Source organism: Agaricus bisporus (genome assembly GCF_000300575.1).
Source record: "Agaricus bisporus var. bisporus H97 unplaced genomic scaffold AGABI2scaffold_6, whole genome shotgun sequence".
NCBI lineage: Eukaryota > Fungi > Basidiomycota > Agaricomycetes > Agaricales > Agaricaceae > Agaricus > Agaricus bisporus.
In genome coordinates, this window is record NW_006267369.1 from 486,877 (window position 1) to 514,485 (window position 27,609).

General features: G+C 46.7%; 9 protein-coding genes across 9 annotated transcripts; 3 read left to right on the forward strand and 6 right to left on the reverse strand.

The window, feature by feature from the left end:
* Nucleotides 1-737: 737 nt before the first annotated feature.
* Nucleotides 738-1,390, reverse strand: AGABI2DRAFT_193080 (hypothetical protein; the record flags this gene model as incomplete). The annotated part of the gene is given in 4 exon segments (XM_006461617.1): nucleotides 738-979; nucleotides 1,074-1,078; nucleotides 1,089-1,259; nucleotides 1,306-1,390. Coding segments are annotated over 3 exon segments (276 nt in total), but the record flags the coding sequence as incomplete, so codon positions are not given.
* A 387-nt stretch (nucleotides 1,391-1,777) lies between these two features.
* AGABI2DRAFT_205504 (hypothetical protein) lies at nucleotides 1,778-3,664 on the forward strand (the record flags this gene model as incomplete). Its single annotated transcript, XM_006461618.1, has 6 exons — nucleotides 1,778-2,004; nucleotides 2,137-2,339; nucleotides 2,442-3,079; nucleotides 3,131-3,241; nucleotides 3,300-3,460; nucleotides 3,529-3,664. The coding sequence occupies 6 exons, from the start codon at nucleotides 1,778-1,780 to the stop codon at nucleotides 3,662-3,664; spliced, it is 1,476 nt and encodes a 491-aa protein (XP_006461681.1).
* A 1,426-nt stretch (nucleotides 3,665-5,090) lies between these two features.
* AGABI2DRAFT_118544 (hypothetical protein) lies at nucleotides 5,091-5,827 on the reverse strand (the record flags this gene model as incomplete). The annotated part of the gene is made up of 3 exons (XM_006461619.1): nucleotides 5,091-5,107; nucleotides 5,161-5,308; nucleotides 5,360-5,827. 3 exons carry the CDS (start codon nucleotides 5,825-5,827, stop codon nucleotides 5,091-5,093), a joined length of 633 nt encoding a protein of 210 aa, XP_006461682.1.
* Nucleotides 5,828-6,247: 420 nt separating this feature from the next.
* Nucleotides 6,248-9,211, reverse strand: AGABI2DRAFT_193081 (hypothetical protein). Its single transcript, XM_006461620.1, has 5 exons — nucleotides 8,890-9,211; nucleotides 8,666-8,827; nucleotides 8,028-8,609; nucleotides 6,361-7,965; nucleotides 6,248-6,303 (listed from the first exon to the last, which is right to left on the reverse strand). The coding sequence occupies exons 1-4, from the start codon at nucleotides 9,196-9,198 to the stop codon at nucleotides 7,063-7,065; spliced, it is 1,956 nt and encodes a 651-aa protein (XP_006461683.1). The 5' UTR covers nucleotides 9,199-9,211; the 3' UTR covers nucleotides 6,248-6,303; nucleotides 6,361-7,062.
* A 1,199-nt stretch (nucleotides 9,212-10,410) lies between these two features.
* Nucleotides 10,411-16,575, reverse strand: AGABI2DRAFT_185799 (hypothetical protein; the record flags this gene model as incomplete). Its single annotated transcript, XM_006461621.1, has 9 exons — nucleotides 10,411-10,890; nucleotides 10,950-11,151; nucleotides 11,311-14,143; nucleotides 14,217-14,605; nucleotides 14,655-14,892; nucleotides 14,944-15,864; nucleotides 15,923-16,062; nucleotides 16,113-16,499; nucleotides 16,559-16,575. 9 exons carry the CDS (start codon nucleotides 16,573-16,575, stop codon nucleotides 10,462-10,464), a joined length of 5,556 nt encoding a protein of 1,851 aa, XP_006461684.1. The 3' UTR covers nucleotides 10,411-10,461.
* Nucleotides 16,576-17,363: 788 nt separating this feature from the next.
* Nucleotides 17,364-18,780, forward strand: AGABI2DRAFT_178735 (hypothetical protein; the record flags this gene model as incomplete). The annotated part of the gene is made up of 5 exons (XM_006461622.1): nucleotides 17,364-17,471; nucleotides 17,545-17,578; nucleotides 17,637-17,834; nucleotides 17,890-17,998; nucleotides 18,060-18,780. 5 exons carry the CDS (start codon nucleotides 17,364-17,366, stop codon nucleotides 18,778-18,780), a joined length of 1,170 nt encoding a protein of 389 aa, XP_006461685.1.
* Nucleotides 18,781-19,760: 980 nt separating this feature from the next.
* AGABI2DRAFT_185801 (hypothetical protein) lies at nucleotides 19,761-22,120 on the forward strand (the record flags this gene model as incomplete). The annotated part of the gene is made up of 10 exons (XM_006461623.1): nucleotides 19,761-19,878; nucleotides 19,929-20,010; nucleotides 20,063-20,223; nucleotides 20,273-20,379; nucleotides 20,439-20,649; nucleotides 20,708-20,899; nucleotides 20,954-21,375; nucleotides 21,424-21,502; nucleotides 21,566-21,906; nucleotides 21,965-22,120. 10 exons carry the CDS (start codon nucleotides 19,761-19,763, stop codon nucleotides 22,052-22,054), a joined length of 1,803 nt encoding a protein of 600 aa, XP_006461686.1. The 3' UTR covers nucleotides 22,055-22,120.
* Nucleotides 22,121-22,248: 128 nt separating this feature from the next.
* AGABI2DRAFT_193084 (hypothetical protein) lies at nucleotides 22,249-23,942 on the reverse strand. Its single transcript, XM_006461624.1, is given in 2 exon segments — nucleotides 22,249-22,338; nucleotides 22,352-23,942. The coding sequence occupies 1 exon segment, from the start codon at nucleotides 23,915-23,917 to the stop codon at nucleotides 22,394-22,396; it is 1,524 nt and encodes a 507-aa protein (XP_006461687.1). The 5' UTR covers nucleotides 23,918-23,942; the 3' UTR covers nucleotides 22,249-22,338; nucleotides 22,352-22,393.
* Nucleotides 23,943-25,421: 1,479 nt separating this feature from the next.
* AGABI2DRAFT_185804 (hypothetical protein) lies at nucleotides 25,422-27,318 on the reverse strand (the record flags this gene model as incomplete). Its single annotated transcript, XM_006461625.1, has 11 exons — nucleotides 25,422-25,586; nucleotides 25,656-25,746; nucleotides 25,805-25,849; nucleotides 25,910-26,024; nucleotides 26,084-26,123; nucleotides 26,185-26,217; nucleotides 26,279-26,519; nucleotides 26,594-26,622; nucleotides 26,754-26,825; nucleotides 26,940-27,083; nucleotides 27,257-27,318. The coding sequence occupies 11 exons, from the start codon at nucleotides 27,316-27,318 to the stop codon at nucleotides 25,520-25,522; spliced, it is 939 nt and encodes a 312-aa protein (XP_006461688.1). The 3' UTR covers nucleotides 25,422-25,519.
* Nucleotides 27,319-27,609: the final 291 nt, after the last annotated feature.

Sequence of the window (27,609 nt, forward strand, 5' to 3'; positions counted from 1 at the left end):
CGCCTAACTGACGACAAATCCGACCGACGCTTCAAGACCTTCTTCATTGGTGTCATTGAGGTAGAAGACGGACCGTTCCATGTCATACGTTTATGGTCAGTGAGCATGACACGGGTTGGAGAGGACGAAGGTACGGATACTGCTCCGTCACTCCGTCGGGCGTGATGGGGATACGAAAACGACTTCGACACACGTGGCACTGACTCGATTTGTGTGAAATACGATTTCTGAGGAGACGAGGGCGCATACATCTCTGCAAGCTGAGAGAGTTCCGACGGTGAGGTCAAAGCAGAAAGAAGGTGCCGCACGTTATCGCATTGCGTTTCTGTCGTTTGAAGGGTGGAATGGAGCGCGGCGCGGAGGGGAGAAGAGGGAGATGTATAGGACGACGATGAACCGAGAACGGTACGTTCGTCTTTTTCAAGAGTAGTCATCACTTCCTGAACGATGGATTCCCATCGGGCGTTCGTGGATATTAGGTCGTCAAGAGTTCGAAGGCTCTGGAACCTTTTTGTAAGAGACTCCACGAAAGAACTTCAAGAAAAGCGACGTACGGGAGTGAGATCAGGATGTCGCGCACTCTGGCTTTGGACGCTCAAGTAGTATATGGCAGCGAGCCCTATCCATAGACTCAACATCGCCAAGGTGGTAAGACCAACGCCATATAGAACGGAGAAAATGACTGTTAAGCCGGACAATAAACCATAGTGCACCTCACCCGCTACGACATCTGTAAGATGTGGCGCCGGAAGAGCACTACTTTGTGGAGCCTGATTGACTTCACTCGGCGTCCGACTATGCGAGAACTTGCCAGGTATCTGAGGACATGTACTTGAATTGTGTAGTTGAGTGTGTGCGTGGAGGTTTGGGAGGTTTGGCGAGAGGAGTGTCGAAGAAATAACATTATACTTGAATCGTTCAACGAATGGATTTGTGGGCGTTGTGAGCTGCGCATTCGCTAGAATAGTTTCGACAACCTGTCGGGGTGAGGGTTTATCAGCGATTGTAAGTCAACATCTCAGGAATAGATATTTGACATCTTCGATTGCCATGAAGCCGGAGAATCTGCGAAAGGAGACTTGCCTGAGAAAGGCATATTAAGAACTGAGGCCTGCATTCCTCCTCTAATGGGTAACTGGGGGTGTCAGTGTCGGTGTCTGGGTCGTCTGTATCTGACAGTAAAGGCAACGAAAATAGCTCGAGCTCCTGCGTCAGTTCGGCGGTCGTGCCAGGCATGGGTTCCGGGTCATCACCCGCCTCTGCCAATGGTTGAGCATCGCGTAGAATGTAGAAAGGAAGACGTACGGCGTAGATACTGTTCTAGAGGATGTTCGTCGAAAACCGCCTGTGCCATTGGCACCTGTGAGATTAGGGTCGTGTATGTCGTGAAGAGATAAGGAGAAAAGAAAGTGTAGTGCAGCTGCTCCGGAGTGCAGACATGGACATGGCTTATGTAAGCGCAGCCGATGACCAGCTGGCAACCAATTCAGTAATCCTCTCGCCTTTTTCGTACGGCTCCAGTGAACTTCTGTCAAGAATGCAACCCAACCCGTATCAGCCATGGTTTCGATGACACACCTCGATCTAGTCTCCATACTCGGTGATTCTGGACTGGTACCAGCAAGACCGGAGAGCGTAATGCGCTTCCGATCTACGAAATTGACCCATGCCATCTAAGGCTCTTTGTTAATGCAACTAGTCAACTAGAACGTCTCGAAGATATGCAGACAAATGAATAAATGTCATACCTGCAAATGTCGTTCGATTCAGACTGGTAATGTTACAGGTGCCTTTCACCTACATATCCTCAGCTGTTGCGGTCTCTAGTCTCTTCTTGTTCGTTGCCCGCTCCGTTAAATCTGTTTTCTTCCATGCTCTGTCCAAGTATCCTGGCCCTCCTTTGGCTGCCGCCACAACATTATACAGGGCCTACTACGACATCGTCAAGGATGGGGGGTGGCTCGAACACCTCTTCTCGCTCCACGAGACCTACGGTATATCCTAGTCATCCCAGACATTAAAAATTACCTCATTGCCTCCTAGGTGCCGTCGTCAGGGTCGGTCCAAACGAAGTGAGCCTGAATGTTCACCACAAAACTATCCTAAACTGACGCGATTTATACAGCTCCACTTCAGCAACCCCAAAGCCTACCACGACATCTACGGTATCGGGACTCGTTTCATCAAAGAAAAGGAAATGTACTCGTGCTTCGCAACAGACAAATCCGTCTTCGCGATGCACGACCACAAACTAGCCATGCAGCTTCGGACTGCAATCGGCCCTTTCTTTTCTCGAAAGGCCATCCTTGACCTTGAGAACGTTATCCAATCCAAGGTATGTAATACATTCCAACAAATTTTGACTACTTAACATCTTGATATTTAGATTGACCACTTAATTTCCCGGCTCCTCACTTACACCTCTACTCCGGTCAATCTAGACTTCGCTTTCCGCTCCCTCTCTCTCGAAGTCATCACCACCTATTGTTTCGCCCGTTCATCCCATGCCATGGATGCTCCAAATTTCCAACACCCCATCCTTTCAGCTATCGACAACACTCTACCCATGATCTGGATCTTCAAACATTTTCCTTTAGTTCAGAAGGTCCTCTTGAGCGTTCCGGAATGCTTCGCATCCGTCTTGAAACCCAGTACGACAGGAATTATAGAACAGAAAAGGATGATCAAGGAACAAATTGATCAGATTCTCGAGGACCCGTCAACTTTGAGCCGAGGCGGCCATGAAACCATTTATCATTACTTCTTGAACCCAAAGAACAAGGAAGAATTTTCAATGCGACTCGAAACGGACCCTAAAGACAATAGTTTGCCCAACCCGACTGGTGAACTTGAAGGACGACATAATTTCACAACACTCTCAAAGAACTATCTTCTCGACGAAGGACTCTACATGCGCTTCGCGGGAAGTGATACGGTTGGAACCGTTTGCACTGCCGCATTATATCACATCCTCAACAACCCACTCGTGCACCAAACTTTACTCAAAGAATTGATGGAAATTTGGCCGGATAAAGGTATCCTCATCGGTTATGAGAAACTCGAGAAACTGCCCTACTTCGTAATATATATACCTTTCCTTTTTAACAACTCGTCCTTACAACATTCGTAGACGGCTGTGATCAAAGAGGCCCTTCGAATGGGCCACGGGGTCGTCTCCCCACTTCCTCGCATCGTCGGTCCCTCGGATGCTGAAGTTTTGGGGATAACCATTCCCGCTGGTGTGAGTGTTCTATTCTAACGGCGACCTTCTCAACTAGATAAATGTTTTATTCTTGCAGACAGTCGTCTCAATGGGTGCCCCCATTCTACACTACAATCCCGAAATATTTCCGAACCCAAAGTCTTTCATTCCTGAAAGATGGATCGGTGAAGAAAATCAAAGCCTCGACAAATATCTAGTTTCCTTTTCGAAGGGACCTCGGAGTTGTCTGGGCATCAAGTGAGTTCACTTGATTGTGATCCGACCTTGGCTCTTTTTTATTTATTTTTTATTTTCTCTTTTCGCAGCCTTGCTTGGTGCGAACTCTATCTCACCATTGCTAACGTGGTTCGTAAATTGGATTTAAAACCCGATAATTCGTCGTGCGTGCCTTGTTCTCTTTGGATGGCTCAATCGCTCATTTTAATTTATTTATTCCAATGATACAGAATCGACAACATTAGTTTCCGCGAGTATTTCGTTCCAGTCCATCGCGGCCGTCATTTCCACGCCTATGTCCAACCACGTGAATATTGATGATAAACGCTGAATGCGAAGGAAACTGAGTGGAATAGAAGCGTTCTGGAAGGTGTCAAGTATAACCAATAATATGTCGGACAGGATACTGTATAAGCTAGAGGACTGTAGTATGCATGTACCAATTCAAGAATAATTTTTTCCCGCTTTAGTCATTTCTACAAAAACTCACCACAAAAATGGGAATGCTGTATCTTGCGAAGCACCCCATTACGAACTAACGGTACGGTCCGTACTAGACGTGTCCGGCTTTCGTTTACATGTATCCGAGTTATCCATCGAGCCAATACTTGGCCTATCATTGGTCGCTGACCTAGTGCTGCGCACTAGAAAATCCACTGCTTCTCGCCTTGTGACCCCAAGCAGCTCCAGAATAAACTCTCGTGATATCATTTCCGCAGTTCATTGGCCCCATGCTTTTTCTCTTCCTCTGTTTTCGGGACGTTTGTGCCTAATCGGTTACTGATGGCTAATGATGCCAAGCCAATACCGTTCCGTCGATATGAATATGATCAGTATGTTGTACATCCAACATTATAATCTAGAGAACGGATGAGAATGGATTATGCTACACAAAAATAACACTTCCTGATCCCCTGCCCACCTCTCTTCTCTCGTCCTAGTTCTTCATTCATTTTTTTTGACAGCATATAACATAAATCTCGTCATCTTCCATAGCTACGGAACCGACTTGTCCATCGTCAGGCGATCCACCCCCTAAGAACACAGCTCTTTCTACGACGGAGGAATTCTAATGGGAATACACAATGCCTTAAGAAATCATATATCAAAATCATGACCTCCCGCGAAGCGGAAAAGAACATGATGCATGATGAATTTGACACCAGTAGACCACGTCATTGTATAGAAGTTTCATAACTCCGTGTAGCTCGGACTCAAGAAGATATACGGATTAGTACTACATACTAACAACCCCCGACCCGAGCTATGATAGCGCGCGCAGTCGTCGATTATCACCCAAAGAAACCCAAAAGCATGATACTTACCAGTAATTAAACCCCCGTACATAGTTCATAACTCTCCCGACTCGGAGCTAAAAATACCACCTCTGACATACACGATGCATATTGAACGTGGCTTGGCAAGTTCAACAAAATGAAATTTCATTCCATGTCATAAGAAAAAATCCATTTTCAAAAAAGAATGCTTTGCTAGTCTCCGATCTTCCGAAGTCAATTAATTTACACGAAATGAAGATCCAGAACCGTTGACTCACCGGTAGTAGTTCGAGTCTCTTACGAAAAAGGACATCTCTTTCTCTCTCTCTTCCTTTGATCAGAACTTGAATGTTTCATCCTCCAGTTCGTGTCCATCAAAAAATGATCTCCCCTAATAGCGCCACAGTGAAAATGAACTCGGGTCCGGAAATCTCCAACACATACCGTAACCACTGGACATCTGACTGACAGTCAAAGTGACACACTCCAAGTCAACTTCTATAATTAGATCAACAAGTTTGTTTGCAGCCACAGAAAAGTAGACTAATGAAACTAATCGTCGAAAGCATCCGAGTATCTCTTCATCCAATTCCTAGAATAAGTAATCGTTAGTCAACGAAGTGGTAAAAGTGAGAGAAAGAACCAACTTGTGTAAATCTTTAGTAAACCTCTTAGTAACTCCTTCCAAAAATCTAAACTTCTCCACCGAATATCCTTCCACAAATTCCTCAATCTTCGTACTCTCATCTCCATCCTCTCTAAACCTAATAACCTTCCTAGCCCACGAATCAATATCCTCTCTCCCAACAGGATTCAAAGCCCTAACCTCCCACACCCCAACTCTCCCTTCCTCATCCCAAACAAAAGTTCCCTTCTGTTCCGTCACATCCGACACCAATCCACAAAACGCCACCACACTATCCTTACCCTCAAACTTAATTCTCCTATAATACAATTTCTTCTTCTTCTCTTCATCGCTCAAATCCTCTTGACTAACCTCAATCATCTCTCTAACACGCGCATTCTCCAACTTCCCACTTGAATCACTGGTAATCGGTCCAACCCAGTCCCTTCCAACTTCTTTATATTCCAAACAAACCGGATTGAGCATCATCAATTTCTCGTCGTCCAAATTCCATTGGTAGCACGAAAGACTGGAGCTACAAGGCCTACAACGTAGAATCGTATATATCCCTTCTCATATTGAATAAACACGGCATAAAAAACGGGAACTAGACCTCATAAATCTCTAACATAACCGTCCTATCCTCTTCAGGTCAAATTTAGTTCAGAATGATACTCTCCGATAGTATCAAAATGCACCAACACTAGCCCCATACCATACCTCAAAAGGACTCATTAGTACAACTGTGCGCCTCCACGATATCAATCAAACTTCACGAGTAGGACAAACGGATATTCAATAAACTTGTGCACGCAAATACGCAAAACCAGGACAACAAACTCAAAAAAGTAAAAGTGAGAGAGAGACAGCTAGAGAGATAGAGAGAGATGTAATATACATGGAGAGAGAGAGAGATTTAGGTGATATCTATCAAAAAAAATCAAACACATCAACAAATGAAGCTGTAAGTAATTAACCAACTACGAAGCAGACACAAAAGGGTAAAAATAATCACGCACGTACAAGAACGAAGAAACGATAAAAGCAAAAACGCATGCACACTACCACTACCGCACACCAACTACGAAAGGGTAGACGACAATTTTTGAATCCGCCTTGTAGATTCGACCGCACGAGGGAGATGAGAGCGCCAAAGAGATCATGGTCGACGACGGGAGGCGAGAGAAACACGTAGTATTAATCCATACAACGCAAGGGCTTGGTTGAGGGGAGACGAGGGATGAGCGTAAAACAAAAGCACATGCAAAAGCCGAGTTTAATGGTGATGATTGAGATGTATAGGTGAGTAGGTTGTTTCGAAGGAAGCGAGGGCGTCGGGTGGGGCAGGGAGGGTGGAGAGACCAAGTGGTATACGCAAAAAAAGCACAGAAAGAAGAATAGGAAGGGCGGGTACCAAGAAATATGAGGTAATGTAGGGGGACGGAAGGGAGGGGACAATAAGCGACGAGGGGGACGAAATGTGGGATAAGTAAGGACAAAAAAAGAGACATAGATGATACACTAATCAAAATAAAATAAAGAGTGAGAGTCAACAAAACACAAGAAAAGAACACAGCAGTAAGAAAGTAGAAGAAAAAAACATAGCGCAAAGCACAAGAAAAAATTCCACCAATCCACTCCAGGGGACGTGTGTGAATGAGCAAAATGAAAAAATCCTGAAGCGAAGGAAAATATTCCACAAAGAAATCCACCAACTGCCGCTACTTCAAATCGAGCGAATCCTCCGGATGGAACCACTGCCCAAAATCCCTCTCGAAATTAATATCCCCGTCCGGCCTAAACACCATCGCAGGATCAAGGCCATCCACCAGAGTATTCATGAATTCATGTGAGAAAACTAAATCCTGCATACCACCCATACCACCATTACCACCACCACCATCACCATTGTTACCGTTAGATGATGGTGGGTTCATGGAGTTCATACCACCACCAATTCCTGTACCAACGGGTCCGTTCATACCAGCCATCGGATTCATACCCAAAAAATTCATACCTGAGCTGATCCCTGAATTCGGACCACCACTGTTACTGCCTCCACCAACGCCGCCTCCTGGACCGGCACCTGCAGCACTCCCAGGAGCACCATTGCCACCAGTGCCAGGCGCACCATTATTACCTCCGCCACCCGAATTACCAGACATGCCAGAATTCTGAGGTGGGGGTTGATTCATCCCCATCATGCCTCCCATTCCCATATTCATACTACCAGCCTGATTCATAGGGTTCAAACTACCCATGACGGCACCCGGACCAGGTGAAGGTGCAGTCCTCGGACCGCCCACAGGTGTTCCTTGATTCGATGTTGCATTTTGGTGATTAGGTGCAGGAGTTGTCGGGCCTTGATTAGGTGTTTGTTGGTTTCGTGGTGATCCATCTGTCGGTTTACCGTCTTTGTTTCCATCCTTCCCAGGTGCGGGAGATGCTGGTGGATGCATTCGATGTTGTGGTTGTCCGCCGATAGCAGGATTGTTCATGGGTCGAGAACCGGGATTCGGATTGAACTGTGGGCCAAGTCCCGGATTAAATGACGAATCGCCAGGTGAGGCGTTATTCATGGGCATATTATTCTGGTGCACTTTGGTCATATTCTGACGGTAGGCCTTGTTATTACGCATGTTATTAAGCATTCGACGATCTGATCGCCAACCACGAAGATACTTACCGTCATATTTGGTGGAACTCCCGGGGGACCCATCGGGTGACTCATTTGCGGCATTCCTCCCATCTGTGGTCCCATGCCCATTTGGCCACTACCATGCGGGCCGCCGCCGTTCACCATCCTCCCTGGCATCATCATGTTCGTCGGTCCACCCATATGATGTTGCATTCCAGGCCCGGGCCCTCCACCAGGAGGTCCTTGCTGCATTCCAGGCGCTCCGGGCGGCATTCCGCCAGGCTGTGGTAAAGGCCCTTGAGGCACCAAATTTGGAGCACCAGGCGCCGGCAGCCCACCCGGTCCGTGACCTTGCATGCCGGGAGGCATGCCAAGAGACGCGCCAGACTGCATACCGCCCTGCTGCATAGGCCCTGACATGCCTGGATTCGGACCTTGCATGCCACCGGGTCCTGGCATTCCCCCAGGCATTCCGCCAGCTCCCGTCTGCATCCCAGGGTGTTGCATTCCTGACGTCCCTTGTTGTTGCTGTCCGGGGTACATGGGAGCCATAGATGGCGTCTGCCCGGGTGACGTCCGTGCGCGTTTACGATCCGGTGGCGATGACTCTGTTCTAAGATGCTCATGCTGCTTGTGTCACCATCAGAATCAAGAAGGCTATACACGGATCAGAAACAGAAACCAACCTCATCGCCTGGCGAATTACTATTCCTCTTGTTGTTACGGTTTTGCATGGCTTGTGCTTGCTGTAAGTTGGAGCGCATAAGATTTGATGGACCCGGACCCATGGACTCTCCAGGTTTGGGAATACTTGGTCGACGAGTTCGGAACGCCGTTAATATCCGTTGCTAAGTTCATGAAATGAATGATCATTATCAACGCGTTTCTTGACAATGAATGCAATGCGCACCTTGTCGGTCGAAGTTAGGGCACTGACATCCTTCCCAGCCAAACCGAGTTCGCCTTTCAGCACTTCTAAAGTAGCGTTCGGAATATTTAAAACTTCCATGTTAATTATGTCCCCGGTGACTTGTCTCTGTGTCAATGATGGGCTGGGATGAACATCGGCTGGCGTTGTCGTTCGACTGGGTGGTCGGCCTCCAGTAAACTGGCTCGGGCCTTGCATAGACTGCTGACCGGGTTGAGGAGTGTTTCCTTGAGTGTTTGGATTCATTGGACTATGAGGAATCATGTTACGTCCCATACCCATGTTTCCCATATGCGGTGAAGTGCCGACAGGCACACCAAATTGGTTTGTTTGTTGGGGGGGTCCAGAACCAGGCGGTGAGTGAGCCATTGTCGGGCTTTGGAAGGGGCCTGTTCCTGCTCCGCGGACTTGTTGCACTTGGCCCGGGGGCGGCGGAGGACCGTTTATTGGAGGTCGAGGCACGGATCCAGGCATGAAAGCGGGGCCTTGTTGATGGGGGTGGTGTTGGTTTCCAGCATTGGAAGTTCCGTTTGGCTGAGTAAATGGAGGGCCTGGCACGCCCGGGGGACCAGCACCATTAGGTAAAGAGCCGTTGGGCATAAAGCTTCCCGGACGCTGCCCTTGCTGTAAGCCGTTGTTGAGTCGATGTGGCATTCCACCCGTTGAAGCACCAGCTGTAGAAACAAAACCGAATTAGCGTATGTACCTTGAAAGGACAAAAGGTTCTACCGAGATGCAGTGGAGGCCCAGGTGGCGGAGGAGCGGATGATTGTGTGTTTTGCAGTCGCATCGCGGCTTGCCGAGTCTGATACTATTTTACAAGTGTTGGTCGAGGATGAAAAAAAAAGACTCGGATGGACTCACCTGGGTGTATGTCAAGCGTCGTCTGTGGCACCGCCCAAGGGATTCGACTTTGCCTGGAAAAGGACCCAAAACACGCTCCACCATCTGTGATGGATGAATGATCAGAATCGGGAAACGGATCAGAGTTGGAGGAGGACAGACTCAAAGAGTAGGCCCTGGCGGGCATTTATGGGGGGAGTGGACTCTGGGGCAATGTCAGCTTCTGCAAGGAGCTCTCTCGCGGTCTTTTTGAAGCCTCGTTTGTGGCAGTAGTCGTATATGTAGATGTTGAACCTGTGAAAACGTGAGTCGAGCATGACGCCAGCAGCAGCGGACGCACATCTTGTCGCCCTCCCACGACAGCACAGACGAGGCGGCATCGGGCGACGGTTGGGAGGGATGGCCGAGCTGCGGCGGCGGCTGGGACGGCGGAGCGGAGGCCATGGATGAGAGATAAGCCTCCAGCGGGTGGGCGAGCGGACGGGGCCGGCGGGGATATCGGGGCCGGCGGGCGGCGGGGCGGCGAGGAGCGTGGGAGAGGAGAGTGCAGCGAGGGCGGTGGGGAGAAAGACGAGGGAGTGGTTGTTGAGAGGGAGAAGAGCTGTCGTTGGAGTCGCTGCTTGGCTTGCTTGGTTCCTGCCAAACACCGCACCCCTTCCTATTCGGGCACCGCCCCAATCTCCGCCTTAATTAAATTATTAGTTACACAAGCTACGGAACGGTTGCGATATGCACGTCCCACCCTCCGAATACACACTTCACTTCCACCAGCCGTCGCAGCTCCCGCCATCCCCCACCCCCCTCACCCTCAGGCCGTGCCTCTCCGATGTACACAAAGTCCGCAGGCGATATTAGACTCCTCAGCAGCGATCCCAGCAGGAAGGCGATCACGGCCACAATAATTAGCCTCGACAGTGCACCCCGCCGTCCTTCACCCTCCTTTACTTCCCTCCAGACGCCCATTTCCTCTCCAATACCTCCCGGCACCGTAAGCTCGCTTCCTTCCCTCTTGTCTACATCCACCATCGCCCCCCACCTCGCCAGCAGGGGATTCTTCAAAAATCCTAAAAGACCCCCAGACGCCCCACCGCCTCCACCACTCGCCACACGGCTCACATGAGGTTGACTCTCTTCCTCACCCTATCCGATCAAAAAATTCTCAGTGTGCTATATTTAACCCAACACCCACAGACACGTACCATAGTCTTCGGCGATTCCTCGCCCGGAAAATTATCGTCTTTCTTCTTGCCTTCTGTTCCTCCCCCTTTCTCATCCTTCCCATCACTCACAGAAGAGCCCGAAGCTTCCAAAGATGCAGAACTCGTCAGATCACATAGATCATGTGTTATCCCAATCGGAGTCTTCAACTCCTCAGGTAGCGCCTCCGCATCATTCGGTACCCTGTAATTTTCATTAGTTTTCTTGTACAAGTGCGTTTCTCCGTTAGAAATGAGAAATAAAAATAAAAATGGCCTGTTGCAACCCTATTGCCTGCTGCGACTCTAATGTGAAGAGTGCAAACGAAATATCACCGCCGAACAAAAACAAGCTGAAGCTCACCTCGAAATAACACTCATTTTAGACACTTTATCATCCATCAGTTCTTCTCTCCCAAGATCCGTCAAAGCTTCCGCCTCATTTACCACCACAACTTCCGTTTCATTCACCATCACCACTTCTCCTCTCCCCTTACTCTTCTTCTTCAAACTCCCTTTACTCGTCGAACCCCTAGCACCCGAAGAAACAGAAGAAACAATAGTCTTCGCTGGTCTCACCTCAACCCAAACAACCGCACCCCCAAACTCCAACATATCACTCCACCACTGCGGTTGCTTATTCTCCGCCGCCGCAGCCGAAGGCGTTTTCCTCATCTCCCCCGTCAACGGATCCCTAACCTCTCCAAACCCAGCCCCCATCATCATCATCATCTTTTCAATCTGCGCCGTTGGTAACACCATTCTCACCAAATGTCTCGTCCCAGCTTCTCCAGACGAATGCATTGCCGACAATGGCATAGCAAATACCGAATACTTCAAAGGAAGTACACTCGACGTCATATTCGATTCTATACCTTCAAGAGGTATAAAACCACCGTCCTTCCCGATTTTGACATCCTTTTTCATCCTCGAACCAACTCTCACTTCATATCCTTCCGGATACATTTTCTTATCCACCACCAATTCCATCACAACCAAATCATTCATCACAGTCGACCGTCGTGACGATGCTGATGGTAATGATGCCGGTCTCATCATTTCTTCTCTCGTGATAAACGTACTGACACTTCTGCCTCTTCTTTGATCTTCGAAAGCAGAAGCAGCAGCAGCATAGATAGGTGATATGGTCGCTGTTGACGACACCGTTCTTGTTCGTTGCGGGTATTGACGTATCGGGAAAGATGTTGAAGATATCGAAGAAGTATCTGAACTCGTCGGAGAAGAAGAGGAAGTCGTGATCGTCGCCTCACTATCTTCCTTTTCCATAGGACTAGCAATCTTCAACGGTATAGCCGTACGAGGCCTCGGTGTCGCATCTTCCAATTCCTCATTCCCATTCCCATTCCCTCCACTCCCAATCCCATTCCTAACTTTCTCAACAAACTCCTTATCCAACTCAACCTCAACACAACAACTCAAAACCCTCTCTTCCAAACTAAACCTCTCCCAAACAACCAATCTAGATTCATCCCTCTTCCTCAACTTCCAAGCCATATTCTTCAACCCCACAAACATCTCCTCTTCCTTCCTCCCAACATTTCCAACCACCATAGCCGTCTTCGGTAATCTCAACACCGGCAAAAACGGTTTCGCTTCCTTCATCGTCTTGATAAAATTCTCCAACCCTTGTATACTTTTCGGTATTATCGAAGAATTGATCATATAATTGACAGCCAGCGGTATCGAACCCGCATAATCCATCGAGATGTATCGTGTACACCTAGTCGAAGGTATCATATAATTCTCTTTCGTATACGGATCAAGCGTTTCCAAAACCCATGCATCGATGTGTATACGACCGATTGGAAGTGAATTGGGATTGCATTTCGACGAAACGTATGTTTGCGATGCAGAACTTGAAAGTGATTCGGGATTGAAAGACGCTGAAACGTAATAAATCGCTCTTCTTGAATTGGTGCTTGAATGATCGACACCGCCGACATGTAATCCCGTTCCACTCGATGGCACCACTCTGTCGCTGCCACCTCTACCATTACCACCACGAGTCTCATCACTCACATTCGTCGAACCCACTCTAGACAACCCCGGACCCAAGATCCCACCACCCCCACCACCTCTCACAACCACAACACTAGCCACATAAAACCCTCTATCCCTAAACGGAAAAACTCCCAATTTCTCAACTCCAAACCCTGTCCAGCATCCTCCACCATACGATTCCAACAACTTGAAATCCCCAACTCTATCATCCCATTTCTTTCTGCACTCAGAATGCACGATCAAAGGTATCAATTCATCAGAAGAAAACCCTTCAATGACTTTTGATCCTTTATAAACAGGGATTATAGATGACACTTCTGGAACCAATTTTCGATGTGTTGGAAATGGTTTTTCTGAAACGAGTGTCCAGTCGTTGTTGTTGGTATTGCTGGAGTTACTGCCAGATAATGAAGGAGACAACAACGACGGTGATAAAGACGCTGTAGATGTTGAACCGGAACCTAGCGACGATGACGACGACGAATGAGTATCTTGAACCCAAGAAAAAGCTTCCAAAGCGTATTGAAGCGGTACTTTCGATGACGATAGGGTAACATTGGTTTCACCAGAAGCACCTGTAGGAGTCATAGCCGCCACAGCTTGTTGAGTCGTCGTTGTCGCCTGATCAACATAATAATTGAGGAATCTCGTAAGAGGACTTGACACTTTCGGCGCCGAAGCCCAAGTATTGATAGCCTTGTCCACTGGTTTGTTTTCCATCAAAGGGCTCGCACCACCACTAGAATTACCATCCCCTCCACCACCATTACCACCATCTCCCCATTCCGCGTTCTTCTTCTTGATATTCCCCATCACAGGCGGTTGATCCAAAGGAATCCTAACTGGTTTAACCCTCTTCTGTTTCGTCAAAGTCTTGATCTCTTGTTCGCTCATCTCCTCACCATCCACATGAATCTTCGCTCCATTAACCATAACCAATCCTTTCTCCTTCCCAGGTGCCTTCCTGATAATAGCTTGTAACCTTTCATCATCCATAAACATCGCATCATGACCCAGCGTCAGCCATAAACCACCGCCTTCTACCGATAAACGATGTCTCCTCAAACAAGTTATCACTTGTGGTGGTGGATCAACGATAATATCCAACGACGCAGCCCAAGTATCAATATCGCAACGTAATTCCAGTTCAATAGCCGGTGAATGTGAATCAGAATCTTCACCATCGCCACGCGAGGGTGTCATGGTGGTAGTCGAACCACTTCCAGTAGCCGCCGTCGTCCTCCGCACAAGCTTCATATTCCACTCTAAAGCTGACCTTCTCATAATCATACCTAACCTCATTGATCTTCGCACCAGCAAGTCGAGTAACAGTCGGTGGTCCACCGCACTTAATCGCAAAATCCCCAATCCCAGCTAAAGTATTAATCATCTGGGTAGGGATAGACGTTTTATTAGTCCATCCCTTCGGATCGGATTGTTCCAAGAGTGTAAGAAGCGTAGTTGTAGGGGATAATGCTTCTATAGACCACCCTTGCAGATCGACTTGAGTGCGAATTATATTGGGTTCGGGGATGGGGACGTTTGGAAAGAGATGAGGTTCGTCGGCCGAGAAGGAAAAGACATGGATTGCGTTTGGAGATTTGTATACCGTTTTGAGGACAACGGAGTCTCGTCCACTACAACAGATATATAAGAAACGCGCTTTGGATGTTTATAGATACTCACTTGACCGGCCAGGCTGGTTTCGTCTTGTAATGCCACAACTCTGTCAACTCGTTCACATCCTCCAATAAAACACCATCCTCATGCTGTTTGTCCCAAAATTGTCTTGCTCCGGGCGTCACGACAGCAGCATAAAGATCCCAGAGATTGACGCCAACAAACGTAGCTTCGGCACGGTAAACAACAAGTGTCGGATCAATGGAGTCCAATTGTGTGATCGAAACGCCGCGCCCTTCAGTAGCTAAAATATGATGAATACTAAAAGTGTATCAGAAAAAAACCAAGCACATACTTCTTCGCCACTTTGCTTCTGGCTCTTGGAGCAGGGAGGAAAAATAGATGTAATTCCGCCGTACGCGCGACAAAATAGACTTCGCGCTAGCAGCCGACCGCTCGGGCGTAGAACGATTAAGTTGTGTAACCGAAGATGACGCCGAATTCACGCTACTGGCAGTTCCCACCGATGTGGTAGCACTGAGATCAGCCGTGCTAGCGATGTCTTGTAGCATAGTCGGCGACATGAAATGCGAAAATGGATCCCGTTCCTCTGCTTCCACGATCGCCTTGGGTATACCATTGAGTCGGACACCTCGTGAAGCTGCTGAAACTTCGACTGTAATCTTGACTTTGAGCACCGAGTATGCATCAGGAAGAGCGGTATGTGTGACTCGAAGAATGATTTGATCGCGTGAAGGTGACGTGGACGAATTTGTCCGTAGGACATTAGCCGACCAAGGTAGCCTCTCAACCTCATCCGATGAAGCTCTAGTTGTCACTTGAACTTCCCAGCCTTCAAGCGATGGCAATATACATTCTATGGAGCGCGTTAGTCGCCGCTGCTCCCTCAGGGAAAGAACTTCTTCCATTCCCTGTCCTTGTTCAATTGGCATTGAATGTTCATCGTCCTCTGGGATTATGGCATATTCCAAATCAAGAGCTTCTCTGTCGATTTGATATCGTATACGGTCTACTGATACACCATTCCCGTAACCAGAGAGTTTCGCAACACGATTTCCACGTTTCACGACTGTCTTAAACAAACTGAGTGTCATGGTCGATAGTTGCTGGGCCAAGGAGCTGGATGAATTGAAGGCCCATATGGCCTTGAAGTCATGTTGCCAAAAGCATGTTATGCGTAGTCGAGCGGGTTTCTTCTTTGTCGGATCGTCTTTGTCGGATTGTGGTTGTACAAGTTGAATACACCATGCAAACACTGCAGAATATGAAACGTAAGCAATGAACATATATGACGGCAAAATGATTATGCAAACATTTTTCATATGAACGAACATATGGAGGTGAGGGGCGAAGATAAGCAGGTTCATCTAAAGAACGAGGAAGTGAGGTGGAGATGTCGATTATGGTATTTGCGTCATGAAACAGTCTTGCAATCGTTACGGCGTCTCGTGGACTAGGAACCTTCTAAGCTCTGGAAACGGATCACAGTCATGAAAGACTCACTTTGCGGGCCAGCCAAGCGTAAAATTCGTTTTTGAAATCCTCGTCCTATGGTCAAACATCTCCAGTAGACGCGCTTCCTCCACAGCAGGATCCCATTCCTGCCTAAGCTCCGGCGTAGTGAGAACGGCTTTCCAGGACTCTAGCGAGACATTCTCTTCTCCAACTGCGACGTCCAACAGCATTCGATAGACAGGGTCTCCTCCAGCTACGCCCGCATGTCGGTGTACAACGACGTCTGTGAGCTCTGGCACAATTGAAACACGTCCCTTGCCCTTCTTGTTCAGAGACCCTGGTGCCGTGGAGATCCGCTTCCAGTCCGTAGACGTGAGGAGTTGTCGGAAATGCGCCTCGGCGTCGTTGAGGGCGTTGTACCATGTTTGTCGTAGCCTATAGTATATGCAGAAGGTCAATAATGAAGAGTTGCTCTTCCGGCGAGTTAGACTGACCGTGGACCGTCTGACATTGCTCTACAGTGTTGGGACAGAGTGACCCAATGTCGACAAGAATAGACGCCAACAATCCCAGTTCCTTTTCGGGTAATCACCGCATGATATCATCAACACGTTGTCCCCACGATTAATTCCAATGCGTATTTGTTCTCAATCTTTATGTATGCTCGTGCCGGATAACTCACTGGCAAGACGAGAACGGACGCCATTGGTCAAAGTCTGGCCCAGAGTCTCGTACAACACGATTTTCAAGCATGCGAGCTCGTGCGGAATCACTGGCATCCTTACCGACTCAAATCACTATCGTACCATATTCACCCATCATATGCATCATAGCGGCGCAAGGTTTCTTTCACTATCATTCAACCGCGCCAATCCTGGCGCAACTTTATTAACAACGTCGTCAAATATTCCCGGTATACGCGAGGAGGATACGGAAAGATACAATGTCGCGCGACTGAAAGAGAGCTGACGTTAACGTGGTAAGTAATAATAAGTAAAATTATGTATGAGGCTGACCTAGATGGAACTACAGTAGAGAAGACCTGTAAAGGATGCATATGATCCACTCTCCAAATGAAGCGTCGTTTGTATAAGAAATAAGACCCTTGGTCCAATTCGCTCCTCCAATGCTTTTCGAGTCGATTGGCATCAAACCCGAGTTAAATGAACTCTGGGGACGGCATAAAAGCCGAAGGCAAGAATCACTGCATCACGCGTTTTCCCGATCAGTCTTCTTACCATACATGCCCACCTAAGCTTTATTGCTCGTCAAATACCTTTTAAAGAAGCTCAGAACGCCATGGGTATTCGAGAACGCCTTTTAAGCATTCAATCTCACGTTGTCTTTGGATACGTCGGAGGAAGGGCCGCCGTGTTCCCTCTAGAGTGCCTAGGCTATGATGTAGATGTGAGTCACGATTCTTGACAAATTACCTGGGAAAAGTATACAAGCGACACAATCTAATTCATCATGGTAACAGGTTGTCAACACCGTGAATTACTCTAATCATGCCGGTCCTTGATACCTACCCTCACCTCTACGGGCTATGGGTATGCTAAAATCGATTTATAGGGTATGGAAATGTCGGTGGGACCAAGACTAGTGCCAAAGAACTCGAGAACATCTTTAAAACCCTAGAAGAGAATGAACTGTTGGCACCAACGCGACTCTTGACGGGATATATTCCTGATGCAGAGTCTTTATCTGCTGTCAACCGGATTGTTCAAAAACTGAAAGAAGAAAGGCCTGGATTGATTTATCTCCTTGATCGTGCGCAAATTATTGCTCTCATGGTTGCGGTTCGCTTGTACTGATGTTCTTCCAGCTGTCATGGGCGATGCGGGAAAGTTGTACGTCGCGGCGGATGTTGTACCTGTATACAAACAAATGTTACCCCTTGCGACTATAATCGCACCCAACTGGTACGAGGTCGAGTGCGTATCCTCATTAAGTTACAGCGTCCTTCTCTGAATGGCTCTCTTCCAATTCACACAGACTTCTAACGGATACCCCGATGACGGACATGCCCTCTCTCCAAAAAGCCCTCCTAATTCTTCATAAAGAATATCAAGTCCCAAACGTCGTAATCAGTTCTATCCCTCTCAAACCATGGCTTCTCGCTGGTTTACCCTCATCAATATCCCCACCTAATGATGTCGATGACCACGAGGACAGAGCTGACTGGCTCTTCTGCCTTTCATCGTCTATTGTTACGATATCTGGCGATGCTACTCCTTCCCATACCCACATCAATGGATCAAAATCAATCGGATGCCCCTCCATTGTCCATGCAGCCCGTGTTCCGTTAATTCCAGGATATTTCTCTGGTGTCGGAGATCTTTTCTCAGCATTTCTACTTTCTCACTTCCAGCCCACTGTCCCTATACCACTTAATTCTACATCGGCGGTACAAACGCCTCAACCTCCATCTGAACCCACGCACGTCCAAACACCATTCTCCTACGCCGCCTCTCTCGCGTTAACGAAGACACATGCTATCTTATCCAAAACACACGAGTATTCACTTTCATTACCCGAAGAAGAACGGTTACCCAGTGATGATGAGTTGGATATCAAAAATCCTATGAGGAAGGTTAGGAGAATGCGTGGGCGAGAATTGGCACTCATCCAGAACCAGGATATAATCAGAGGTGTTGGATTGAGTACGGCGAATACGAGATGGATGGGCAAGTGGGAATCTTTCTGGGAAAACTAAAATCATCTGGCACATATATATTCTAAATCTCCTTCTTGGATTTAAACCATGGAATTTAAATGCGAATAAAGGTTGACCCTTACTCCTCTGCCGCAACACTCGGAGCTTTATAACCCTAAATGTTTAAATCACGATCTAGGTGTAGCATTGGAATTAGAGAGCGTTCAACCATAGGCTCCACCAATTTCTAGGCACAGTTCATTTACAACCGGGCGACGCTCTCCGGATCCTCTCCAGATCCCTAGTAGTATGTATTACTACGGACCTACATTCCGCAGCACTACTAATTCAGGATCTCCTGTACGAACTTGTTGAAAGACAGCTAACCGTGACAATCTGACAGTCCTCTCGGCAATCTTGACAGACACCTTCAATAAGGCAACTGCCGACTTAACCGATAGCACCTCTGTGAATTCCGACAGTCAGCACACACCAACTGCAGCATGGGGTTCGAACCTCAAATTAGTTGCACTCCCATGACCGAGCTGGGTAAATGATGTATAGGGATAATCATTGCACCCGGCCGAAGTCATTTATTCCCAGCCAAATGTCCAAGGTAATTTGTTGGTGAACGGGTGACATTCCATGGGACATCCTAGTACTTCATTCTGCTTGCACACACAAACGCGGTTTATTACCATCAACCACGGCCCGCTCAATATTGCACTTCCGTACCTGTTTCATCAACTGGTGGCTCCTTGTAACAGCTATATGCCGACGAAGATTCTCATCGTTGCTTTGCTTCAATGGGTGTCCATTTTCAGCTCACTTTTAATCTGCGCACATCTGGAAAATCAGTTCCTCGTGACGGAAAATCGACTATATGTGGAGAATTCTTTTACAAATTTAGAACTATCACCATCACCATCACCATCACATTCTTCCTACGGAGCGACATGAGAGAACTTAACCATGCAAGAACTCACCTTTGATTTAAAAGCTTTCATTCCCATCAGAGTGGACTCCCTGCCAACTAGAAGATGCATTTCAGCGTCCTCATTGCTAGTGCTTTAGCGGCATTACAAGCATGCAGGGCTGAGATAGTCGAGTCGTTCCATGATCTCCCTTCAACACATTTTGACTTCATCATAATTGGAGGTACGTACCGACTTTCCCTCTTAGATCTAGCTCCCTTAAACCCATCATAGGCGGAACTGCGGGGAACGTTGTTGCAAATCGACTCACCGAAAATCCAAAGACAAAAGTGCTCGTCTTGGAAGCGGGGGGCTCGTAAGCACGATTTGTTTTAATTACTACTTGCTTGTTCAAACTCTCTATCCAGTCCTGATGGGGACTTGAACACTATCGTGCCTCTCTTTTGTCTTCGAGCAACACCGAATACGTCTATCGATTGGAATTATACAACCGTCCCACAGGCAGGATACAACAACAGAGCTGTCCATTATCCGCGAGGACGCGTCCTTGGCGGAAGTAGTTCAGTCAGTAAGTATAACATACATGCTTTCGAAAGTACTGTCCACATGTCCGATAGACTTCTTGGCGTATACAAGGGGTACTGCAGATGATTGGGACCGTTACGCCCGAGTATCTGGAGACTACGGCTGGTCGTGGGACCATATGCAGAAGTATTTTCTTCGGGTGTGTGCTATTTTATATTACGCCTATTGTGTCTACTAATATCAACTATCCCTTATTAGAATGAGAGATGGGTGGAACCTGCCGATCATCACGCTACTACAGGACAATTCGACCCAACGGTCCATGGCTTCACCGGAGTCAATTCCGTCAGTCTTGCAGGATTCCATACGCCCCTTGAAGACAGATTCATCACTGCTGCCAATCAATCGCAACCTAACAGCAAATATGCATTCCAGCTAGACCACAACTCTGGCCAGCAACTTGGAATTAGTGGGGGCTCTCCTTTCCGTGTGAACCTAATCCCTTCTAACGTCTGAACTCTCTTCAGGCTATGCACAGTCCACTATCAAGGATGGTGAAAGAAGTAGCTCCGCTACATCGTACCTTGCGCCACAATATGCCAACAGAAAAAATCTATATGTTTTGCTCCATGCGCAAGTATCAAGAGTCCTTAATTCAAATAAGAAGAAGAATAGTCGACCGTCATTTGACACTGTCGAGTTTACTGACGGTGTAGGAGGTAAGGAGAGTGTTCAGGCCGCCAAATCACGATTTTGATATAAAAACATGCTAGGCCCGTGGCATCGTATGCAAGCGAAGAAAGAGATCATCTTATCGGCAGGTAGCGTCGACAGCCCTCACATCCTCCTCAATTCAGGAATTGGGGACTCTGGAGTTCTTGAGAAAGTTGGCGTTGAGGCTGTTCATCATCTCCCTTCAGTTGGCCGAAACTTATCCGACCACCCTATCGTCTCAAATTTCTGGCTTGTGAATGCCAAAGACACAGATACATTCGATCTAATGCTTCGGAATGAAACCGTTGGAAAGGAAACCTTTGAATTGTGGCAAACCAATCGCACAGGTCCCCTTGTCAATACTGTATTCAACAATGTAGCATTCGTTCGTGTACCACCAGATGCGGATGTTTTCAAAAAGTTCCCGGATCAAGATCCATCTCCTGGCCCGAATACAGCTCATATTGAGCTAGTGCCAATGGTATGGTATACATCAGTTCTGAGGACGAATCCTGACAAGCACTCCTAGCCTGGTCATCTTTTCTCCCCATATCCTGACACAGGTCACTATGTAACGATTTCAGCCGGACTTTTGCAACCCACAGCGCGTATGTTCAATGACAACCTAAATATGCGAGCGCTAATTCAACCCTCTGCGGGCTTTTTAACAGGTGGCACTATTTCATTGAGATCAAACAATCCCTTCGATGCTCCCCTAATTGACCCGAACTACCTCTCCAACGATTTCGATGTTGCACTTATGAGAGAAGGTATCAAAATCGCTCGAGAAGTTCTTACTTTGCCGGCTTTTGATGGGTATATCATTTCGCCACTGACGAATTCGACAACGGATGACGAAATCGATGAATATGTACGAGACAGCGCTCTTACTTTCTTTCACCCTGTAGCCACGTGTGCTATGTCGCCTCAAAATGCCAAATATGGCGTTGTCGATCCGGATCTGAGGTTGAAAGGAGCTGACGGTATACGTGTTGTGGATGCTTCAGTTTTGGTAAGGGCTCTTGTAGCTTTCGAAGTTAGTATGTTAGCTGAGCTTTTTCCCGCTTTAGCCATTCACCCCGGCTGGTCATACTCAAGCTCCTGTCTACGCTGTTGCAGAGAGGGCTTCGGATATCATTAAATGCCATTGGATGATCTAAACGTTACTATGTGTAACAAGGACCCTGAACTGGAGGTTGATAGTATATTTACAGTCATTGTTCTTCGTTCGACGACTTGTGAGATTGAGCTTTAGGTGTTTAGCAAGGCAAATAATGGATTATTCTGAGAGTGTGCCTGTAACTCGTTGGGATATTTTACGAGTTAACAAAACATCAGACGCATTCTGGAGTTGTTCTGTAGTATCAATCAATGACATTGGGGAGACAATACTGCACAACTCTACGAAGGGTATAATCGAAAAATTATTCTACAAGAAAAGAGACAGAATTGAATCAATATGGCGCCAGAAGCGCAAGTCTACCTTGAACTGTACAATTTCATACTGCAAACTTTTCGAGGAATTTCAGCTTGATAGACCCGTTTTTGACTGCCGCCTCCGCTTCTAACAGCTGTATGACGGATACCGCAGGTCGCGAGATTTCGAGTTCGAAATGTTGCATTCCAATACTGCTCAAAGCCCTCCGCTTCATCAGGTCTGGCAATATCCCGAGGTGCGCCTGGGCCTTGATAGATTGGATCGACAACAGTGCAAGGTGAGGGAGATATTCTAGTTTATGCGCGGACCCGATCTGTACGAGGCTGAGAAGTTTGACCATATCGAGGGTAAATGTCTCAAAACAATCCCGCAATACCAACTTCCTTGTATTACGGACATCGTGAAAGATTTGTGCCAGATCACCGCAAGTCCATTCCTTCCAGTTTACCAGCTCGAGCTCCCGGAGACCTGGGGATAATCGATGGAAAAATTGGATTATGTGCTGTGGGCGAATCGAATCCCTATGATCCGCATCACCATACAACTGAAGGGTTTCTAATGCCGGTAATTTTAGTTGTTGAATGAATGATACATTGATACTATGGCAGGAAAGAGTCCAGGTGAGATTCTTCAGGAACGGGAATATGATGGTGGAGTCGAGGTGAATGTCGTGAACGCCTCGCGACGCTCTTGGAAACCGACAGTGAACCTCGACGAGATTGGGACAATGTGTAAAAATTCCAATACACACATCTAGTGATGTATCAAAGAAGTCTAGAACAGAGATGTTGTTCTGTGAGATTAGAATTCGGCACCAGATACTCCTCAAAGTCAACTGGCGCAAATGTGGTAGACTGGAGAGCGTGAAGGTAGTATTGAGATGAGCCGCGGTATTCATGCTTTCCAGAGAGAGACATTGAAGCTGACGCAATGGGGATTTTGAGATGTGGCGGACCAACGACCTGGGTGGATTATGAAGACGTAACATGCTAAGCCGGTCTTCCATGCTCCTCACGTGGGCGAAAAACTCTCTGGCCTTAGCTTCCCATGTCAATCCGCCCGAATCTCTGGATCCCACAAACTCCAAATCTACTGCTATGGGGAGTTGTTGCGATCTCATCCAAGAGAGTTCCAACAACTCTTTCTCACTCCGCCCAGCGTTGGGCAGGATGTTCAGAACCAGCGTCGTCCACAGAGGGGGGGTGGACAAGATCAAATTTCTCCACAAAGAGGAAACACTCGCGCATCGAATAATGGAAATATTTCTTTCCATATGTTTGCGGTAACGAAGGCATCGGTAATGATCGAGAAAGGTCGATTTGGTAATGGGAGTAGCGACATGATGAAAAATCAATAGCAAGATCTCGGGGGGAAGATTTCTGGTAGTCGAACGCAGGGCGTTCAACCGACGGAGCCTGTGAAGTTTCCCTTGTTGTAGCTGCTTCATGACATGATCTATCCTGAAGATATCGAGCTCGAGAGACTCGGCTTCAGATTCATCGTCACTGTGATCTTCGGAGCTGCAGCGTCCCAGAGGCTGACAGTCCACTCCAATCTGAGCAGAGAGACGTCCATGACGTCTCATAGTTTCAGATTCCGGGGTGGGAGTCATGGTCAGGGAGTTTGACTGAGGGCCGTGAACGAAATTTAACCAGCTTCTTGTAACGAATTGCGTATTCGATCCAGAAGATTCAATTGATCAGGTGGCGGGAGCAGATGCATCGTGGCAGAAACGAGGGGAATTCTCTGGAACATGTGGCAGATACCTCGTGTTCCTTCTGTTTTGCTTGCCACAAGGTTAAACTTCAGATTGAGATTGACGTATCTAGCGCGGAAACAAAGGGGAGATTATCAGAAAGCATGATCAAAGGTTGAATAACTCACCGTTGGAGGTATACTCATACAGTACCCAAAGTGTGAAACAGGCGACTCCTTGACCTAACCAGTAAAGAAGTATCTACTAGGTCGGCAAGCCCGAAATATGAGCATGGTGTTACGTATTAGAAATCCGACCGCTCCCCATCGTCCATAAAGAGGTCGCTGTTTGATCGTTTCGCAAGCAGTATACCACGGACACTATGGAAGATAGATGCTACAAGATAGTCTCGATATGATTTCGCGCGGCCTACTACGGTTTCGAATTGAATGTACGTGCCGGGCGGGCGGACGGATATATAGAAATTCGTGTTTTTTAAAAAAATATGGTCTGCAGATAATCGGGGTACTGCGCATATGTCCCGTCCCGCTCTTCGATTGTGATGTCCAGCCAATTGAAGTCGTACACCAGACAGAGGATGGATCGTCAAAAAAGTCTCCCGGTCTCGAAAATGCGATACACAACCGGATTTGGGGGTTCGTCATATGCTATGACTCCAGGAATTGATAAAAGGTCCTACGGAGGAGCAAGAATGAACAGATAAGTTGAAATTGAAGGCCCCGAAGAGCGATACCGGAAACTCGTGGTGGGACTCAGTGCAGCACGGCATGAGTTATTTGACAATCTTTCGGCTGTAATCGAGTTTCGGAGAGCGACTTGTTACGTTTCAAGTTCGAAGGTGTTCGAGGGGCTACTTTGCGCGTTGTGTTCAGGAGGTTTGACCTCCTGCCACTTATTTAGTGCCGTCACGTTCCAAATGTTGCAAGTCGAAAGCCGCCATAAAAAGAGCGAAGAGATTTCTTTGAACAGCCTATAAGAAATACGCGTATCGAGTACAGTGGAAGGATAAGGAAGGTTATAGTACGATTACGAATAGTCTACATATAATCTTTCTATTATTATCACTTGTCGTAAGCATCATCGCATACAAACACATCAAAGTCGACAAGATACGTTTTTGCGGATCCAAACCTATTCTAACACTGGGCAAAAAAAATTTCACAGCTGAGACTGAGTTCCACTAGGCGATAAAAAAACAAACGAAGACCCGAAAATCAAATACCCTTCCGTGTCATCTCACACAAGTCCATCCTTGACAATTTCGTAATCAATTAGCCTTGTTTACTTACAATGTGCGTAATTCATACTGGTTAAGTAAAAGATGGCGAAAGTCTTCTTTAAAGAGCCAGCGACACGCAAAATTATGATTAAAAGAAAGCAATACTTCGCAAATGAGATAACAGAAAAAAGAAATACCATAAACCTAGATCTAGCATCACACAGCAGACAGACAGAAAGAAAGGCGCCAACTTATTCGATAATTTGCAGTTCCCGCAGACGAGCTTTTGCAAACTCGTCTTTATAGGTATCCCATATACTAGCAGAGCGAGAAAAACAGAGAATTGACCTCAGCTTCGGAAAACAAAGGAATAGAAGAAAAATTTACCGAGTAAGTTCCGTTATATATTTCTCTTGTACTTCCCTAACTTCCTCCGTTGTCGGTTTGTCATGCTGTTTCACTGCAATAGGTCGTCCGACTAACATTCAAGGTAGATTAAATTTTGAGAAACTAAACTTTGGCACTTGTATACTCACTGACAACAACAATACGCCGTCGATATGGCATAAGGCCCAAATTATCTACCACATTCATCAGTCATTAAATGAAACAAAAAAACAGTGGGAAGGGGGAAAACGTACAATTAAGAACCCCACGTCCGTGAAACAAGGGCAATGTAAAACCAAAGATAGACTGGAAATGCTTCTGGAGTGTATGTATTGTCGTGCCTTTCTCATTCGGCATTTGCTCGTAAATCTAGAATGAGTAGGATTAGAATGACTTAGAGGATTGTTCACTTCTAAAAAAAAACATACGTCGTTTTCACCGAACGAAAATACAGGAACCAAATCTGCACTGTGAAGCATAAATGAGTATACATCAAAAAAAGTCAGCATACCCGCCGACTACTACATACCCGTGTTGAATCGCGACCTTGATAAACCCAAATCTAACATTCATAAATCCCCAAATGAGCCTCAATTCGAATAGAAAAAGGGGGACAAACTCACCGTTTCCGCAAAGTCAAATTAACAGTCCCGGGACGAGCACTCAAACTTTCCGCCGCACCACCCACCACAATCGTAATAGAAGACCCCGGTCCGGCTTTCAAAATGTTCGAACACGAAGCTTTGCTAACACTATAGATACCGAGGGCCATAAGAATATCACGATAGAACGGCACTTTGAAATTATTTGTTAATGTCAAGAGATGTGGTGTAATTCCAGGAAATAAGCTAGAAAATCCAGTCGCTGGATCAATACGAAAGAAAAAATCAAATGAGTTACACAGATTTTAGCAAGAAAGAAGAAGGGATACTACGTACCTTCTGTAGCGAAAGTTACGAGGGCTCCCCTTCACATATTTGTCTTCAGTCGATGCGATCGAGCAGACATCGGTAACGGACATACATGCCAATAATACCTAGAGATTTAATGTATCTTCAATCAATCAAACCAACCCCAAAATCAAAACAATTATTCAACACACCATGCGGATGATATCCAAACACATAAGGCCTATCCGGAGGTAGATCCGTTTCCTGTAAAAACAAAAGACTCTCGTCTTAACAAACACTCCATCATTATGATTGCAAATAAACATTACTTTGCACAGCCTAGTAGACAAAGGTCAGCATTTAAAGTCTTGTCCTTCAAAGTGGGCAAACTCACGAAACAGGATAATACTCTGCAAAATACCTCCAAAATTTACTTCTCCTCACCGACGGAAATATCCTTCTCCCAGTCTCAGGTGCTGTATCCACTTGTATCCATATCCAGTATATCAACAAAAACGGCCATAGCGGTGGGTACGAGCTAGAAGATTTGAAACGAGGGAAGATAGAATCAGTCATGCACAAACGACACACAAGGTTAAGGAGTTAACAATGAAAAGAAACGAAGGAGAGGCGCCCTTACACCAAGCTCTAATACTACGCGCATAGCTCGGGGAGCGATCCAAAATAAACAACAAATAGCAGATAACATACCAAAGAAACAAGAAAAGACAACACATAATAACCAACCCACTCGACCAAATCGCCACAGCCATAGTCTGAAGCCTCCTCTTCCTAGGAATCTTCGCCGGAACAAACCTATTTCCAAGAAAAGCAAAAAATCGCATTTACATTGATCAAGACACAAACGAAACTGTCAAAACGCTTCAAACAAAGCAGAATTAAATAAGAACGTACTCGATACCAGTATTCAGAGACGGGGTCGAAGCCAATCTCGATAGGCGCTCTCTCAAGGAACCCGGTGATAGGAGTCTAGTTTGTGTTGTTGACGATGTTGCAGGCATCCTCATTGTTGATGATTTCTTCATTTATGCAGTCGTGTTTCT

Coding starts and splice junctions, on each gene's coding strand:
- AGABI2DRAFT_193081 (XM_006461620.1), bottom strand. CDS start 9,198: ATGGGAAACATGGGTATGGGACGTAACATGATTCCTCATAGTCCAATG. Junction 8,828..8,889: donor CCCTAACTTCGACCGACAAG/GTGCGCATTGCA, acceptor TCATGAACTTAG/CAACGGATATTAACGGCGTT. Junction 7,966..8,027: donor GAGTTCCACCAAATATGACG/GTAAGTATCTTC, acceptor CGTAATAACAAG/GCCTACCGTCAGAATATGAC.
- AGABI2DRAFT_193084 (XM_006461624.1), bottom strand. CDS start 23,917: ATGAGACGTCATGGACGTCTCTCTGCTCAGATTGGAGTGGACTGTCAG.